The following is a 19,679-nucleotide window of genomic DNA, read 5'->3' on the forward strand; positions in this document are numbered from 1 at the left end:
ATAACAAGTTTTTTGTTTTGTTTTGTTTTTTTTTTTTTGTTTTGTTTTGTTTTTTTTTTGTTTTTTTTTTGTTAATTAATTTATTTATTAGTTTCAGGTGTACAAAACAAGGTAATACTTAGACGTTCATCATTTATATCCCTCATACTGTGAACCCCCCACCCCCCATCCACTATCCCTCCGACCTCACACTGAACCATCACATTATATATATAAAATTATAGTTGGCATTCATTAATGTTTAGCTTCTGAAGAATAACAAGTTTGTGAATACTTCATTTTTTTGCTTTTTATCATCTATATTCCAACTTGGAAACTAGGAAGAAAGTCACTGGGCACAGTTTTAAAAGGACCTGCTTTTTCCCAACCTAAGCTGGAATGACTAAATAATTCAAATGGCACCAAATTCATCATCCCTCTCCAAGGCGAATCCGGGCAAAATTGTGAAGTGTATGAAGTTTATCTTCAGCCTCACTGCCCCTATAAAAACCTGCTCTTAGCATTAGAATCTAGACTTTACTTCTAAGCTAAATTTAAATTGATGTTGTTCCTTGTCCCAAGTGTTTGCTTAAATCTGGTCTTCAGTTGATGAATGAAAAGCTGTGGCAGGTTTAGGATGCATTTCAAGTATCTGCAGGCAGACGAAGGTTGCGTTTGGAGAGATCAAGCCTTCCCTGTCTTACTGAGGTTGGCGGACATAAGCAGTCACCTACTCTGCCTATTTTTAAGTCTGACACTATTGATAGGGAGCTATCTTCTAAGCTAGTTATTTGCACCATTCTATAACATTTGCAGACCAGTGCTCACATTACCTTGTCTAATCTTGACAAAGCGCCATACCCTGTCTGCCCTTTATAGATAAGGAAGCTGGTTTCCTGCCATCAAGTGCTGAGCCCAGGGCTCTAGCCACGATCTTATAATTCCACATGGGTGTTCTTTCTGTTCAAGTCTACAGACCAATTTTGCCTTCTCCCCCTGGAAGAAAGGTGATAACCCTACCATGGCCTCACCCAGTACCTGAAAGTATTTTCCAGGTTTCTAAAGCAATAACAATTGATTCTTATTACCCCAAAGGATTTCACACACAGTATTTTTTCAATATCCAGGTAAGATCAGAGAAATAATAATAAATGCACCTTACCTACTCTTCCCATGTGAGGCTGAAAACATAACCAAATGACAGGAGGAGAACCACCGGACAAAGCTACATATTATCACATTATCACAAAACAAGTAGCCCCAAGTGACTGGAGTAGGAGAACTGATATTTTTATGTTACCATCCGTATGTACTTTCAATGATGAGTTTTAAAGAAACCTCAGCCTTTCTCCCACATTATGACATAAATATAGGCCTAAATCTACATGTCTAAATCCAATGACATTTAAAATGCACTTCAAACAACGTATTCATTACCATTCTCATTATGAATTGTATAAGAAAATAAAAGATGTCAAATTATTACTGCATGAGGGGCTCAAAACTCGACTGTACCTACTAACCTGCAAATAATTGCAAAAAGGCATAAGTATTTTCAAATGCTTTGCAGAATCTACCTCATGTACCATATCTCATGCATGACATGTTTTCTACACAGATCACCTTAAGTGAAAAAACATAAATGGCAATCATGGACTTCCAACAGCACTTCTGGAAGTTCACTACTTATAATCAGTGGATGGCAAGCTCTTTCTGTAAAGGACTTTGCCGACCACATTTTTGGCTTTGCAGGTCACAGAATCTTGTTGACACTGAACAATTCCACCATCCATAGCATGAAAGCAGGCATAAACAATATGTAACGGAATGGAGTTAGCTGTGTTCTAATACAGCTTTATTTACAAAAACAGGCCCATGGGTCAGTTTGCCACCCCTACGACAGAAAGTCATTTTACCAAGTCTGGCTTTCCTATGAAAATGAGACCTTTCCTAGAATGCACTGCCAAAACAGGCTGGGCAATACTGCTTACCTGTGACCCAATGGTTTCCTGGAAGCACCGGCCAAGCTGGGTTTTAGCAGCCACAGGATAGACATGGGGAATAACTTGCTGGTGGGAGTAGGTGGAATGTACCGTCTGCGTTTTCTGGATGGGATGCCCTTGGTAAGACAGCTGGGATTGGCCTGGCTGAGCTTCTTTAACCTTCTGGCCTGTTGGGCCATCAATTCTTGAAACCTGATGAATCTGGACTGAAGCCTCAGGAGGGTGTTTCACATGAATATTGACTATGTTGGGAGGAAATTTCACTAAAATAGATTGGGAGGAAACTTGTTAATCATGAATAATTACCACACAAGTCGGCATGAAAATAAACTTTATACACAAACATATATACTTACATGCATCTATATTATATGTAGGATAAATTATACATATACAATATAATAGATATTGTTGCCACACGGCCATCAAAATTCTTGAGAATAAAAGGGTAGACTCAAAATAAAAATTAAGCCTGAATTTATGTATCTCAAAGAAAACCAATTATAAAGAGAAATTAAAACCTCTCACAACAGATTCATAAGATCAAAAATTTTTTTTCAGGAGTCATAAAACTGAAATTCATGATGCTTGTGGTCATAGGAGAACAAATTTTATCAAAAGACGGTAATAAAGACACAAGAGTTGGATTACTTTTGAATTTCTCACAAAGCTTCTATCGTAAAAGTTGGAGAATATACCTTTCTACGTCAAAAAAGAAAATATAATTACACGAAGCAAAATTCTCTGACCCTTAGACAATATAGTGTGGGCACACTTTGGTGCTTCTTGGGACACATACACAACATACCCAAGTGTGATATTTTATACCTGTAACAAGATTTACTTTCTGCAGCTTTCAAACAAAATTCCATCTTCTGATGCTGACACTCAGGTTTTAAAGTATAAGAGCCAGCAACACTCTCTAACCCCTTTTTTAAAAACTGTGCATACATACGAAGAGATGCCAGGTTTAAAAGAATGAATTAGTCATAGAATTTCTGAGCTCCAAGTGACCTAGTTTACCTTCCTCTACAGATGAATAAACTGAAGCCCCGTGAGGTTAAGTGATCGTTTAGAATTAAAACCAAGCACTCTTCGGCTACTAAATATACTTCCTATTCATCAGCAGGTACTGTGATCCGCTAGCTTATTAATGTTGCCAAAGCCAGAATATGGCTGTGCTCATCTATCTACTCCCCAGCCCAGCCAGAACCGTGCCATGCACACTGAACAGGCCTTGATGCTAAGAGTCATCAGAGAAGGACAGGCTCCTTTTTATTTTCCATTTCCTAGATACCAAGTCTCTATGGCCTAGAAAGCACTGTAGCCACATATCTGGGACCATTTCTGTCCCCACTGTCACTTCTCAGGCCACAGATCATCTACTCCTTTCTGTGCCAATACTAGCCTTGGCCATCTGCAGATACTTGGCTTCTGGACAGGTTTGGCAGGTTCTCAGAAGTCTGACGAATGGGCAAAAGCAAAACAATGACCTTACCTTTGACTCCTTGCTGGCTAGTCATGGTCAGAGGCAAGGTATGTGTAGAGTGGACGACATGTGTTCCCAACGCCTTGGCTGACTGCTGGGAATGCTGATAAAGTTTAGGCACGCTGGCACCATGGACTGGGATCTGACAAAGCTTCCCTGTGAAATTTGGGGGGCACTGGCATTTGTCCCTTGAACTGCACTGGCCACCATTCATACACGGAAGATGGCAAATTACTGAAAGGGAAAAGAGAAAATGTTGAAAATTGGTCAGTTTCTCAAATGCTAAGTAACAATCAACCATCAAAACTCCCAAAACACATAGCCCATGACAGCCATCATATTTCCACTGACTTTAGAAATGGTAAACAAAGGAGTAACTAGATTAGGACAAAAAGAAAAGTCTCTATTATTCACTATTTTTATCTTTTTCCTTCCATCTTAGGTGGTTGTTCTTCCCCAACAATGACAAGAATTCATGAAAAGAATATATACGGTAGCGACTTAGAATTATTGTCGATGAAAGTCCTTTTAAGTATCTCTTGCGCTCTGAAATGTGTTTTCCTATTTAATTACTGACTTATTGGTTGTCTCCCTAGACTATAAACTCCTTGAGAAAAAGGGACATGTCTGCCTTAGTGACCTTTATATCCTTAGCACCTAGAATAATGTCTGGCACACTGAGGACATATTTCCTCAAAAAATAAATAAACAAATGAGAGTGCTAAAAATAATATCTGCTGAGAATTTTCTTTGTAAGACACTGAGCTAAGTGCTACCCAGAATAACGGAGTAGAGTAGTTTGAATCCTGCTTTACAGGAATTTGCAATCTCATTGGGATAACAAGACCACAGTGAAACCTAGAAGACACGGAGTGATTAGTAGTCTGGAATTTATTTAGAATACCAAAAGATAAAAAGAGCACACTGAGTAAAGAATTTTAAGAGGAGTTTAAAAATCTGACTACATTCAGCTTCTGGCCAACCTTTTTATCACTAATGAATTCTTCCTATCAGCCTTTAAACATGATCATATGTCCCGAAGCTTACAAACTAAAAGCCTCTCAACTCCATTTCCTTCCAGCTTTAAATCCTCGCCCCCCAAGACATTTTCTTTTTTTAAAAAATTTATTGGGGTGACAATTGTTAGTGAAATCACATAGATTTCAGGTGTACAATTCTGTATTACATCATCTATAAATCCCATTGTGTGTTCAAAAAGAACGCTCTATTCGCTTTTCCACCCACTACAATCTAGCTTGGGCCAGGTGGCATTTCCCTTTCCCTACCCCTCTTCTATGGAAACTACTCTTACTAAGGTTACTAATAGTCTCCATGTTGCTAGATCCAATGGACGGATTTCAGTCTTCCCTGGGTTTCCATGACATCTCATTCACCTATTCTGCTCCTTCCTCTTTGCCCGTTCCATCTTAATGTTCTTTGTAGACCCCACTCTTTACTTTGTCCTTTAAATACTGATGTGCTTTAAGATTTGGCGTTAAAATCCTCTTCTTTAATAACTCTCCATAGTATTCCTCAATGATTTCACCCTGTCATACACTGATGCCACCCAATTTTCTTTTTCCTAATCAAGACTTTCTGTTGGGCTCCAAACTGTCTACTACTATCTCTCTCCGTACAGATATTCCACAGACACTGCCAACTCTAACTGTCTGAAATCTAACTCATCACCTTCCCCCTAATACCTACATTCACGGAGAGCACCTTAACAGAAAGCTGAGTGAGGCTTTGTCATCCGCCCATCCAAACATCCAGTCCTGGAAGTACTCCCTGCTGAGTAGTCACCAACTTTGTGCACTTCCTTCCCATCACAGGGCCCCGGGTCCCTGTCAAACCTCATCACTTATGTGTCTCACCTCATTCTCTACAATCTAACGACACAGAGCTTTATGCAGTTCCTCAGTGGGTAAGGCCCTCTTGTCCCTCTCAAGCTTGCTCCATGTGGTGTCCACACTCTTTCCATTCAGCCCCCATCACCTAGCTAACTCCTACTTATCTTTTAGACTCTGCTTAAACCTCACTCCAGAAGCATTCTCAATCGCCCCTTGTGTACGGGTGGTGCCTCTCTGTGCTTCTGCGGAATCCCATTCACTGTTCATCGTGCCACTTAGCTTACTGCATTGCAAGTGTCTGATTACTTTTCTGGATGCCTCATTCAACTAGAGCTCTGCGAGGTCAGGGGCTTTATTTTGTTATGATTTACCGCTGGCATGTAACTCAGCTTCTAGAAGAAATGCTGCACTCAAAACAATACTGGATGAAAAATTTATGCCTACCACGCTGTCAAATACCATTCGAGGGTCCTGCTCTTCAAGAATGTAAGAACCAACTGGGGAGTTTGGATAATACATGGCAACTAAAAACACAGATCAGCAAATAGTGACAATTGGAAAATATAAAATGTAAATCCTATGGAACGTCAGAAAAGAGAAAAGATATTTCCAGGAAGTCAAAATAGACTTTACAAGAGAAATCATCTGGTGTAAGTCTTTGGAACTGTGTAAGATTCATTAAAAAAAGAAAAAAAGAAAAAAAAAGGGTTGCATCCTAGGTGGAGTGGGTGAGTGTGAGTGTGAGTGTGTGAGTGTGTGTGTGTGTGTGTGTGAGTGTGTGTGTGTGTGTGTGTGTGTGTCAAAAGAAGGGGAGGCAGGCATATTTGGGAGATAATGAGAAAGTCTGTCTTGTTGAAACCCTGGGTTCCTGAGGGGTGGGGGTCAGGTGATAAACTAGAAGATGTAGGCTTGCGTCAGACAATGGATAAAGGCCCAGAAAAAGTTTGGATTTTATTTTGTAATTATGAAGTTATTTTGGAGGCTCCAAGGAGAGAATTAAACAAGGCTGAAAGAGTGTTCCAGGAAGAATACTCTTGTGACGGCATGTGGGATTAGTTGGAATGGAGAGTGACTAGGTGGAGAAGTCAGTCAGGAGACTATTAAAATAATTGAACTACAAGTTGAAAATTACATGGATCAGCATGATGGCAACAAGAATTGAAAGAAACATGAAGTAATATAATGATAGAGGGAGAATCAGCACAACACGAAGATGGGACACAGAAAGTCAATAGCAGGCCATGGAAAAGGGGAGACAGAGGAGGAGGAAACAGAGAGTCAGAAAAAAATGTCCAAGGTAACCACCTAGGCACCTTGTCCAGCGTCTGATGCCATGGCCGTTCAAGCCAAAACTGCTCATGCTGGATGGGGTCTGAAACCGCTTTCTCCAGTGCCCGATCTACTCGGAGGTGCTGGGTAAGAGTAGAAGAGTCAAAGCTGACTCCAACGTTGAGTCTAAGACTTCATTAATTCCCACTTCAATTCGGAACTGGTTTTTCTAAATCACACCTTGGCTACCCTGGATGGATTCAATGTGTAATGGGAACGGGCAACAGGAGCCAGGCGATTTAAATGTACTACAAATCATTTATAACTGGAACACAGGCACCACTCACTTTGCACAGTTCCAATATGCATGAATTTCAGTTCCCACCATTTGGTTAAATATCACCAGTCCCCCAACAACATGTTTCAAACTTCAGTTGACACAGTGTATTAACTGTGAGTAATTGCCTCAAGTACAAATTTCGCTGCTAGCTCTTTGGTCCATAAACACTACGTGAATAACAGATGTGAATCATAATCGGTAACCAATCATGTATGTCCCTTCCTTCAAAGTCTGTTGGTGATTGATCCCTGCACATCTGTTATTCAGCTCACGCACACCCAGGAAAGCATGTAGCTGCTTGCCTCCTCATCTCACAGTGATAAACTCCCATTGCATTTCACAGAAGTGGATAATTAAAAGGGTCAACAACAACAAAATAAGTGCAGCCAAAAAAATGACAAGTGGTGACACTGGAAGTGAAATTGGAAAGTGGTTATGATGAAAAGGATGAAAATGTGCCAAAGGAAGTAACATTAAAGGACCTCCCAGATATCTTACAACTTTGAAAGCACAAAGGGGAAGATGTTGGAAGCTGATTGAAACTTGGAAAGGAGTACGACAATTGACCGAGGCAAAGAAAAACTACTCCGATATCATAAGTTATACAATGAGAAGAAAGCGAACATGTTCACCTTACTCTTGTGAAGTTCTACAAAGAAGTAAAACACTTCAATTCTCAGTTTTCTAACATTTAAAATTACAGGGCACTAAAGAAATACGAGCTTTACTATTTTTTGTCACTTCCTCATACATTTATAACCTACAGTAAAAGAGTTTTAATGTTTTGATAAAAAATTTTCAAGGTCATAGAACTGGTAATTTTCCCATCGATTGTTAAGATCATTTTGTACATTTTCAGCCCGCATGGTCATTTTTATAGTCCTGTACTCCCATGCAAACCTGCCTATAACCTATACTAAAATAACTGCACATACAATGTAGCCGTCTTTTTTACAAACATTAACCAATTGACTTTTACTACATGTTTCCAGCATCATAGCAGATTTGGAAACCTAACATGAATTTAATTAGTTTTGTTTAAATCTACCTTTAAACCCCTGAAATAGCTTCCGCAAAAATGTTTCAAGGACTGCACTAGTCTAAGCAGATACAGCGATAATTCCAGAACGGAACTCTAATAACTGTCTCTCTGGTCATAAAGGAAATGGTTTCTGCTTGACTTATCCCAACCAATAAAAGACCACTCTTTATAACCATCTATGAGTGAGAAATAAAATATCTATTCTCCTGTTCCAACATTTTCTAAAATCTAACTTACAATATAAAGTTCTTTGCCTCAACTCAATAAATACACATTTAGTCCTTTGTGGCAAGTGATCTTTTTATAGTTAAATAGTCTTTTATATCAAAGAAAACAAATTTAAAATCAACCTACAAACTTAAGGATTTAACTATGAATGGTTTCTTTCTGTTTCAAAAGTTCATGCTACCCTCAAAACATTGCCTAGTGATACACATTCTATGCTGCTGGTGTTCTATAAAACCTTCTCAATGCATAAAGAGGAAAAAGAATCAGTTATCATTAAGGCTGACTTGAGAAGCTTGTGATGTGCTGTTTGTAGGACTAGCTGTGGTCCATACATTTTAGAACATATAACTAGAAGGCGTCACACAGAATGTTGCCTGAAAAAATTCCATACCTTGATCAGCTTGACATTTAGCTGGCCATCACCACAATTCACTATATTGCATCATGTGGTCACCTGGGACCTACTGCAAATAACAAGAGTTATATGGGACTTCAGAAAGGTATATTCCTTTCTGGAATTAGACATTCCAGAAAGTGTAATTTCATGACAATCACTCAAAGTATCTCAAGCTACTACTATAAACCATCAAAAGGAGCAAAAGAATTTGGGCTGAAAGAACAACATATTGGGGGCTGAAATATGTCGAATGTTTCAGTGCATCCCATCACTCACTTTGGTCTCTCCAACAACCTGAAGTATTGCAGAGATTGGGCTGACAGAATCATACTCACGTGCCACACCACAAATGGGAACTTTGTTTAAATGAACAGGTATGAGTGACTTGCATATGAACACAGGTAAACTAAATATTCTAAACATTTGTACTGCAAAAAGCTATGCTCTCTTTCTTTCCTGTTCTCTTATCTAATTATAAAAGTGCTTCAACTGCTTATCCCCAAAAGACGCTGTAAGAACACCTGACTTTCGTGCAGCAACATCACAGCCCCACCACCCACGCCCTTGCTTTCTGTGCCCAGTAGACAGACCGTTTCAAGTTATTGTGGTTAAGTTAGAACAGGGAAAACAAACCTCCATCCAAAGGAAAACCTCTATCTGTCATGTCGCAGAACACATGATTTTGATTTGAGTTAGCTACCTAAACTTTCCCAATTGTCTCTGATTAGAAGAATAACTTCCCCTTAAAGGCTTTTAGCATTTTTGTTGATATCCTTTGGAGTGTGAAAAAATAGCAGTAATATTTTTAGAAAGTAAATGTTATCGCTTAATTTCTTCCCCTGAACATACCTATGTTGCTCTCATTTAAAGGGTATCCTTAAACTGTAGTCAGGCAGACGGTAGGTTAATACTATAGCTGTTTAAAGTTTTTGAGTAACAAATATGTTAGATAGTCAATTAAATGCTGCAAACCATTGCTCACTTTAAGAACCTATTCCATAACTCTCTGAAAAAAACGAAAACAAAACTGTATGCCTTCTAACTCAGTATGCATCACCAACCAACCAACCAACCAACCTGGAGCTGAAAGCCAAGATGGAGGTCACATTCTTCTGAAGCTAGAGCAGAGGAATGCAGGAGGCCTAATCCTACACGTGAGCCAAGGAAGGAGCACAGAGGCCAGTAAGCATTTATTACAATCTAAGTTTAGGGAGTGGTGTGTGTGTGTGTGTGTGTGTGTGTGTTTAATGGAATGTAGACATTTACAATTGTGGTGCTCCAAAATTGCCTTCCCCCAATTCTTGATCTGTCTGCCAACTTATACTGACTTACAGACCAAGAAAACATATGAGATATAGCGATCCACAACAACCTGTTGAAGGAGGTGACAGTGAAGCTAAACCTAGAAAGAGAAGAATCCAGTGATGTGAACAGTTGGCAAAAGAATGTTTGCAAAAGAAGAAATAACAGGAGCTGAGATCTTGGTGAGACACAGTTCAGAAAGGCCCAGAAACTGAAATGAGGCTGAGGGAGCCGGAGTGCAGGAGACAAGGAGAAAGTGAGAAAAGATGCGTTGGACAGACACACAGATTCCCACTCCTTTATACAAGCATATAGGGCAGCCTATAAAAGTAGAAACAGTGAAACAGAAAAAAAATATATAAATAAAAGCTTAAAACTTAGGATCAGGACACATACGACTCACAGGTGTCAGACCCAGGGAAAAGGAGCAAGTAACGATCGGTAGACTCCTCTATTGTATACATATGAAATGTGTACTGTACATTTTCTTTGTCCTTCTGGGCCCCTTTTTACATTTTTGAATAATGTTTTAGCCAGATTCAAGTCAAATTCCAGAAGGTTTCATTTAAAATTCACTAAATATATAATCATTTTATTGGAAGAGGATTTTTTTAATGTGTGAGAGAAGTGATTGGTGTTCTCAGTGATTCATGCAAAAGTGAAAAACAGAATCCAAAGAAATCTTGGGGCAAAAGGAAAATGCTTTAATAAGAATTAAAAATGCATCTACCATACTCTCCCTGACAGAGAGAATCTTTGTTGTACCTGCATTCGAAATTAGGAGGACCATTTTCATCCCATCCCCATCAACCAAACATTAAAGTACACTGGGCTAGAGTGAAAAGAAATGCAGAATTCAACAAATGCAAAGTATCAACCTTACTTAACACAAACAAAAATTTCAAGAATATCACTAGTTTTTAATGTTGGTACATATGAACAAATACTTCAGTGCATTCTGTTTATCATCTGGGAGATATGAAGCCCTACCACACACATGCATACCAGACCTTCCAATTTGGGATGAAGCCATTCATCATCTCAGCTTTGTTTATGGCTCTCCTTTCCATTATCATGAACCTCACCATAGCTGTGGGCTATCTAATTTGATCTAGTTTTAGACTTTGCATAACCTAAGGAGCGCCACATATTGAGCATACCACAAAATTCCACTCATACCCTCATCCACAAAAGCTCGGTCCGCAGCACTATCTTCGAAATTCTCAAACACCCTGTCAGCAGTGCTATCTCTCAGAAATTCCCAAGTGCCAGGCTCCTTTACCCTTAGGCAAAACATAGCAACATTTGCAGGCTGCAGAATAAACACAAGAATCCAAGGCACTTTGGGGTTGGGCCATCCTTTAGGAACAATCTTTGAAAACTAGGGCAAATCACTTCACTTTACGGATTATGGTGTCCCCCTCTGAAAAATGGGGTGGCCCAATAATACAATCCACAGGTTCTTTTCCATCCCTGAAATTCTGGTTTTCAACAGTCGAACCAAGTTAAAAATACAATGAAATTCGGATTTCCTCATTGCATCTAATGAGACCTGGAGGAAAATGCACGTTCCAGTTATAACCACTACAGTTCACATGTACATTCTTTGGTGGCTACATGGCCATCGTATTCTTCCATGTTATGCATTGCTACAGAGTGCTAATAATTCACATTTTTAGTAGCTACATAATATTCCATTAGGTTGACAGATGACACAGCCACTCTATTTTTTGTTTAGATTGCATTTCTTTTGAACTGGTATAGGCAAAGCTGTAATTTAGTATAGGTAAATCTAAAGTTTGTTTAGATTGTCTGCATTTCTTTTGAACTATTATAGGTAAATCTCCTCAAACATATAGTTTTATGTAGCAATTATTTTCTCATCCAGACAACTAATATTTATTCGTTGCTTAGTATGCACCAGGCAATGTGCTAGGTGACAGAGTGAACAAGACAAACATTTATGAGCCAATTACACCAACGTTACTGTCTCATGGGGAGGACAGACGAACACAGGCCTTGAGAGCAAGGATCTAAAACCAGAATTCCTCACTTATATGAGGAATCTAAAGAAAAGAATAAGTGAATGAACTAATCAGAAACAGTTTTGGGGACAAAGAGGAAAAACTGAGGGTTGTTAGATGGGCGGGGGGGTGGGGATAAGGGGAAAGGTGAGGGGATTAGAAAACAGTCGGTAACCACAAAATGGCCTCAGGGTTTTTGAAAAATAATTTGGGGAACGTAATCAATAATGTTGTAAAGATTTTGTAGGGTATCTGATGGACACGTGTCCCATTTGGGAGACCACCTCAGGGAAGATGTAGATGCCTGATCAATGTACTGTACACCTGAAGCTGAACAATAATGAATGCCAACTATAATTTTATATATATAATGTGATGGCTCGGTGTGATGTCGGAGGGATAGTGGATGGGGGGATGGGGGTCCACAGTGTGAGAGATATAAATGATGAACGTCTAAGTATTACCTTGTCTTGTGCACCTGAAACTAATAAAAATAAATAAATAAAATAAACCCAGAATTCCATGGGATGTGAATCCCAGTTTCATCAATTATTAGTGGTATGACCTTGGGCAAGTCACTTAACATTTCTCTGACCACGCCCCATCCCATTTCTTCACCTAAGAAATGAAGATAAACATTGTACCCAGCTCACATGGTTGTTCTGTGGCTTTAAAGAGGTCATATATTCAAAGCACTTAGAACTCAGTGCATAGTAAGCACTCAGCAAACATTAGCGATCAGCATCAACTTCATGTGTAGGATACAGTGGGAAAGGGGAAACCAAACCAGCATACTGGCAAGGAAAGGACGTGCATATTCTTATTACTAGTTACATCATACACTATAATGCACATTATTTCAGTCACTACTCTGTTCCCAGAATCTAGTGAGGAGATGGTTGAATTGCTGAGTGTATCAAGAGAAGAATCTTCCAAAAAGAGTGTATCAATTATTAACATCAATAGCAGTATGTTATCAAATTCACATCTTGTCAAAACTGGAGTTTATTTTTTTTAATTTCTATTAGTTTCATAGTTTCAAAATGATAACTACAGAGCTATAACATTTTAACCACAAGCAATCAGATTATCCTATCACATTCTCATTTTGCACATCTTTATATTTTTATATTTTTATTTATAAAAATCATTAGTAAATATTTTTAACATTTACTCTACAGTTGTTTATTTTAATTTCCTCTTGTTTGAACTATCTTTGCATTCATATATTTTACCTATCCCTTAGTCTTACTGTCTTAATGATTTTTTAAAATACTTTCATGATGGTTTTTATGGATAATAGATTTTAAGATCTTGTCATATTAGTGAAAACATCTCTGTAAATATATTTCCTGTTTATTTTAGTTTCATTTGTTTTAGATACACAATTTATTTTGCTGTTTTCCTGTAACTAAGTTTTTAAGTTCTTTTCTCTTTAATATAGTCTATGGTTTCATTCCTTTAGAAGCAACTACCCTGCCCTTCCAAGTATCTGATAAGTAATTTATTTCATGCTAGCTTTTCAGATTATTTTTCATCTTTCTTGCTTAATTATTTAACTCATTCCATCTGGAGATTTACCCAGTGTACAGATATGTATTATAACCAATTCTGCTTTAAATGGCAACCTAAATATCTTAATGTTATTGAATAAAATTTCCTTTCCCATTTTTTAAGATAAGCCATTATTTTGAATAGGAGGTTTCAAAAGGGGGAAGACATAATGTGGTGGGGGAAAAACCCGGCCATTTAGAATGGAGTTAAGGATGGAAGAATAGGGGAAGAACGCAGGATGAAAAAAAAAAAGGAGGCCTTGGATGACTACAAAAGCACAGAAACATTCCCTGTGAGACGTGAAAGAAGAAACACACGGGGTAATAAAATGAAATGGGGTCTGTAAAACTCAGTCAGATGCCAAAAGCCATAAATAAATTCTGGGTAGACAATATTTGGGAAACCACTACTATAAACAAAAATCTGCATGGCCCGTCTACAGCTTCCTTTTATTCCCACCCTCCATGGATCATTACCTTCCCGTGACTCCTACCTAACTACACCACCACAAGCGAGGCCTCTTTCTCTGTCCTGCTCTTTTATTCTTTTAAAAGAGCAGGGATCCCTTTCAGCCTTCTCTTCCTGAGTAGTAAGCAATCACCAATGAGCGTAAAGGTAGGTGACCCTGGAACACAGTGCAAGGAGTCAAAATCACCACGATCAGGAAAGTACCCATTCTAAAGGATATAAAATATCCTGTGTAGCTGCTGAAGGGACAGACATTTGAGAAGCTCAGTCTTCGATCTTTCTAGATAGCTGAACTGGAAAAACCCTTAGGCAGGACAACAGGCGCCCAATGCCGCTTTCCATACTAAAGAGCCCAAGCAGATTGAGGCCTTCAAACCTCATATAACACAAAAATGCCCAAGGATAACCCGTTCAGAGACCATTCTAGACTAGGGGGTAAGCTATCTCACACACTTACGGATTTCAAAGTTGTACACATAGGTCATAGGTAGAGACAGGGATTTCCTAAACTCACTCACAATAAAGTGGGCTGAATAACCACCTGACAATTGGTGTCACGAGTGGATATCAGTTTCTACTTCAGTAAGTAAGAACTGATTTTTTTTCATTTCTTTGCCTTTTAGACTTATAGGCCTTCGTTGAAGGAATTGAAGTTAGAGACAAAAGGATGGCTTTCAGAGAGTACTAAACAATACAATTTGTAAGACTGCATCACAAGTTTCAATTTTACAACCTGTTAAATTAAAAAAAATTAACGCAGATATCTGACACAGCATCCCAGTTTTTTCTTCTATCTATGCACAGAGAGAGATGAGAATGTCTAACGGAGCTAGAAGGTGATTTATGGATAGTATCATAAACTCAAATGGTAGGAAAGAGATTCCCAAGTAGTTTCTACTGGATCATTCCTCCTGAAATACAGACTCATTTGAGGTAAAGGCTGAACACATCCATTTCCTGCTTATCTGTTTCAGAGATTCTATCACCAGTGGAAGACATCGAAACATGGCGGCAGGGCTGGTCTGGATCAAGTTCTCACTGCCTATCCAGCCTGGTTTCGCACTGTTGCTGTCAAGTTCTCTTCAGGTCCAGATATAACCAGCCCTGCTCTGTTCTGAGCACTCCATGCTTCCTCACACACATGTGGTTCGATACAGGCTCCTTCCTTCCCAACTCACCACCCCAACCAAAGCCTCTGCTTAAGCTTTACCTCACCACTAAGGCTTTTCCTGATGGTGCCAGAGAAAAGCTGATAGTGCATACTCCTTGCCACATACTCACAGCAATGAATGCATGGGCACACCCAGCACAGATAGCACTGAACTATAATTGGCTGAGTGCATGTCTGACTTCTCCAAAAGGTCATGAGTTCCTGGGGGAAAGAAACCTTGTCTTTAGGACCTTGCCTCTTTCAGCGGCCCATCCCAAGAGCTTAGCAAAATGCTATCACATGGTTGGTACCTAATAAATGTTTTTGGAATCAATAAATGAGCAAATGGAGCTTTTTATAAAACATATTTTTTTGATCATGAAGCCAGCTGAATGCCAAATTCTGTATTTTTATAGTTTGCTTTCCAATTTCTTAACGTCGTCTCACCTGACCCTAAATTGACAGTCTTTAACATTAGTCATTTGCTTTTATTGTCTTTCCAAGTCATTCAATTTACTTTTCATAAAACAACTCTCTTTGCACTCATTTTTGATCAGTTCATGTGATATTTAATTAAATGATGTAATTTCTGGTCCAGAACAAAAGAACTGACCCTTCGTAGTCATTTAACTCAGACCTGGGAGGCATGATACGTGGGGTGAACGATCAGCTGGGAATATTTAGAAGGCCATGGGCATCAGTCAATGTATTTCAAAAAAGGAGGTGAGGAAGTTGGTTAATTTGTAAAGTTGGTTTTATGGATGTGGTTTTAGACAGTGTCTACTGCAGACTGCTTAAAATCACATAGAACTTTCAAGAGTCAAGTGCTAAAGCTATTCAAAGTTACATGGTTCATTATTGATGAGATGAGCCAAGATGTCTCCTTCCATTTAACTTAAATAATTTGGTATGTCAAGTTCAAGTTACTAAAATATGCCTATACATTCTTCAGGGCTCCATATATACTTCCGAAATCTGGAACATTCCTTTCAATCAGGACAATATGGATCAAAACTGACTTCCTGAAGATAATTCCGTCTAATCCCCAGTATTGGCTCATGGGTATGCTTTTAATTAACTCTCTTGAGATGCAGCTCAGACTTAGACTAAATTAATTTCTGAAACATCCTACTTCATATCTCATACTCAGTTACCACTATAAAACAATGGGAGGCCTAGATTTTGTATGGGATAAGAATCAGAGACATGGAAGAAAAGTAAATTAAAACTACCATCATTAATCAAGACTAGAAAAATTTCCAAATCCTTCTGGCAACTTTCCTAAATAAACCAAATATCATCAGGGAAACTACTTGGGTATAGGAAGAAGAATTTCAAAAACTTTTCCCTCGTATTCCTCCTGCTTTTCTTTCTCCTTTCCTTTTATGGCCAGTCAGACACTGAAGTTAAGAAAACTATATAAGGATGTTTTAATTCAGAATTTCATACAGTGATTTTTACTGACATAAAATGAAATATTTTCACAAACTACAATCATTTCTCAGTGATTCTTACACACTAAAAAACTTGCCAAATTGATTTCAAAATGAAGTTTTATAATTTATAACATATCTGATCCAAATAAGAAAGAAAGCCCATACGTTACTCTTGTATATCTACTTTTAGAATTACAGCTTTTCAGGAAGAGGGAATTTCCACAACTGAACTGGTAACTTGAAAAGCTGATGGGGAAAGAAGGAAGCCTTTTACGCCTTTTATACTTACTCATAGATTCCATGCCATCAGAGTATGAAACCTAGCAGCTTTCAAATATGTATTTTCACAAGCCATTTGAAGTAAAGCATTGTTACTAGTTCTCTTCTAAAATTCTGTTAATTCTCTGCACGGAACTGATGCATTTAAGTAACTTTACCACATTATTTAAGCACTTTACCACATAATCCACATTTTCTAGTCCATGCCTTTTATCAGGAAAGAGATCTAGCTAGTAGTTGTAGTAGTAGTAGTAGTAGTAGTAGTAGCAGCAGCAGCAGTAGTAGTAGTAATAGTACTAGTAGAAATAGTAGTAAGTACTTCCCAGATGAAATAAAATCACCTTTAGTATAGAGATTTTCACTATACACATTTAATGTCTAGTGTATCTGCAGATTTCTGTACTGGGAGCTGGGAGATGAGTTCCAGTCCTACGTCAGCATCACATAGCTCAATGACCTTCAGCAATTCAGGTCAGTCCTGTGGAACTTGGTTTTCTAACTGGTAAACCAAGAGATCTAACTGATATATACATTTCCTTCTCAGTGCTAAACTTCTATGGTCCTATAATGTATTACATTTTAAAGACTCCTGCTTCTGAGCCATAAACACTGGAGCCTAGTTTCTTCTCATTCCCAGAGCCTGCACATCAACTGTGACCAAGTCCTTCTGAGCCTCTCTCTTCAGCATCTCTCCAGTTTATTTCTCCTCTCCATTCCCCCAGGCCTTTGTCCGAGTTCAGACTGATCTCTCTCGCACAGACTATAATAACACCTTCCTGAAAGCCTACCTCCCTCCTTTCTTGCCTCTCTCCAATATATTCTCTCCATACTATATCCAGAATGTACTTTCTGACATGTATACTCAATCAACAAGCTTATTTCCATGCATGATTTTTCTATAGCTCCCTATCACCTAAAAGGAAAAAAAAATCCTGTCTTCTCAATGGAATTCTGGTAAACATACCCATGGGGTTATTGGAATCACTGCCTTGTGAGGTTTGTGGTGAGAAGTAAAGGCTCCACTCACAGTAATAGTGCATTAAGTACCAAGTGTTGCCAGTCTTATCTCCACCGTGTCCTGCTTTGGGCACTTTAGGCCACAAAACTGATCTACTTGTGATTCCCAGAACATACCACTCTCTCTGTTGAATCCATGCCGATGCACATGGCTAATTCTGGAAGAAGTCCTCTTCCCACTCTTCCTCTTTGGTTGTTGGGGCCCACCACCACTCCATGTCCTCTTCTTCAGTGAGGCCTCCTTTGCTTGTTCCCTGCAGCCCTCGGTGTTCCTGCTTCTCCCAATCTACAAACCCTTAGTACACAGGGGCCCGGTAAATGTCAATGGTTTGAATGAACCTCAGCGGAGCCAGCTCTCCAGCCCTTTGACAAAAGGCCAGAAGACCCAAAGTTAAACTCTCTCTGGGTTTATACATGGACCAATTAAGAATATTAAGAATATTTTTCCCATTACAGCGTTGTGTGTTTGTTTTTACTCCAAATGACACGCAAATAAGTAGAGTAAGAAAGCTTAAAGTGAAGTGGTCATTTTTAGCTAGCATTCCATAATATATCAGAGTGCTTCCAATGCTTTTCTACCACTATACAGAGAGCAGCAATCCTGCACAGATTTAACAGTTCTGCTACCTTACTCACAAGCCTCACAAACTGTCTCAAAACTTATATTATGTCCAAAATATTTTTAAACCCATATTTTGTATTCATTCCTTTATTTTTAACATACCGGAATATTTCCAATTGTAAGCGCTGATTTAAAGTCTCTTGACGCTTCCTCTATTTCATAGGTCTAAGAGGACTCACTCCTTACCACAGCTCTTTGCCTTTCCTTCTAAAATACAGTTGTGCCACTTCTGTTAGCCGTGGGTTGAATGACAACTGTCCTTGTCTATATCTGGTAGCTCTCTTCTGAACTCTCTACAAAATTCAACTGATCGCTCACTTATACTGTTCTAATACGAAGCTTCTACTGTCACTGGAGGAGAAAGGCTATACATATAGACAAACTTACAAGTTATTCATAATCTCTATGAGTGACTGATGATTAGATCTTCCAGCTGCTGGCAAGCTGATCCACGGCCAAGCAGAGGGAACACAGTGAATCTTACTTGTCAATTATGTGTCATCAGTCTGGTCTAGATTAGGAAAACTTAAACTCGATTTCAGAACAAAATTTCTGCTTTCCCCATTAGCATAAAAGTGTACAGAGTTCTTATAATTAAAATGGAAAATTCCGGTTTTCACAACCCAATACCCCATGACCAAAGGAAAAACAGAGATTGACAGAATTTTCCAAGCAGTTAGTAGAAAGATGATAACATCCAGCCAGAATACCTAAAGCAAACAAGAAATATTAATAATTTAAGAAGTCATTTTGATTTTTAAGACACTGCTTGAACACTGTCTTTATATGCTCATTTATTTTGTATGACTCTATTGATACACATATGAATACAAACCTATTAAATAAACATTCAGGATTGATAAACTTCACCCTTTATTCGGATACCTTCAATTCAACACTTCCACCACAAAAGGTAAATATAAACAATATTACTATCTCCCTCCAAATTTGCTCTTTTGAGCCTGACAGAACACAGAAATCATTTATCCACGGTTGCCACTCTATTCTAAAAATGATCACTAGCAGATAGGTTCCTCAACATGTGTTTCTCAGGCTCCTGTGAAGCCATCAAGGAATGCGAGCAAGCTGCCACCTACCAAGTCCCTCCACTCCCACCTGAAAGACAAATTCAAAAGCCATGGGGGATACAAAACAAAGAAAGAATTGAACTGAATGAGAACTGTCTATAAATACAAAAGAAATTATTTAGCAACTAACCTAACAATTCAC

General features: G+C 38.6%; 1 protein-coding gene across 18 annotated transcripts in view; it reads right to left on the reverse strand.

The window, feature by feature from the left end:
- The window catches only part of LTBP1 (latent transforming growth factor beta binding protein 1), a gene marked incomplete at its 5' end in the record, with an annotated part of 351,236 nt that overhangs the window by 171,442 nt on the left and 160,115 nt on the right, over window positions 1-19,679 (reverse strand). For all 18 annotated transcript variants that reach the window (XM_081068154.1, XM_081068156.1, XM_081068146.1 and 15 more), the window contains 2 exons: window positions 1,971-2,245; window positions 3,481-3,705. In XM_081068154.1, the coding sequence (XP_080924280.1) occupies window positions 1,971-2,245; window positions 3,481-3,705 (500 nt within the window). The remainder of the gene's footprint in view (window positions 1-1,970; window positions 2,246-3,480; window positions 3,706-19,679) is intronic.

The sequence above is a fragment of the Rhinolophus hipposideros genome, assembly GCF_964194185.1.
Source record: "Rhinolophus hipposideros genome assembly, chromosome: 12".
NCBI classification, from domain to species: Eukaryota; Metazoa; Chordata; class Mammalia; order Chiroptera; family Rhinolophidae; genus Rhinolophus; species Rhinolophus hipposideros.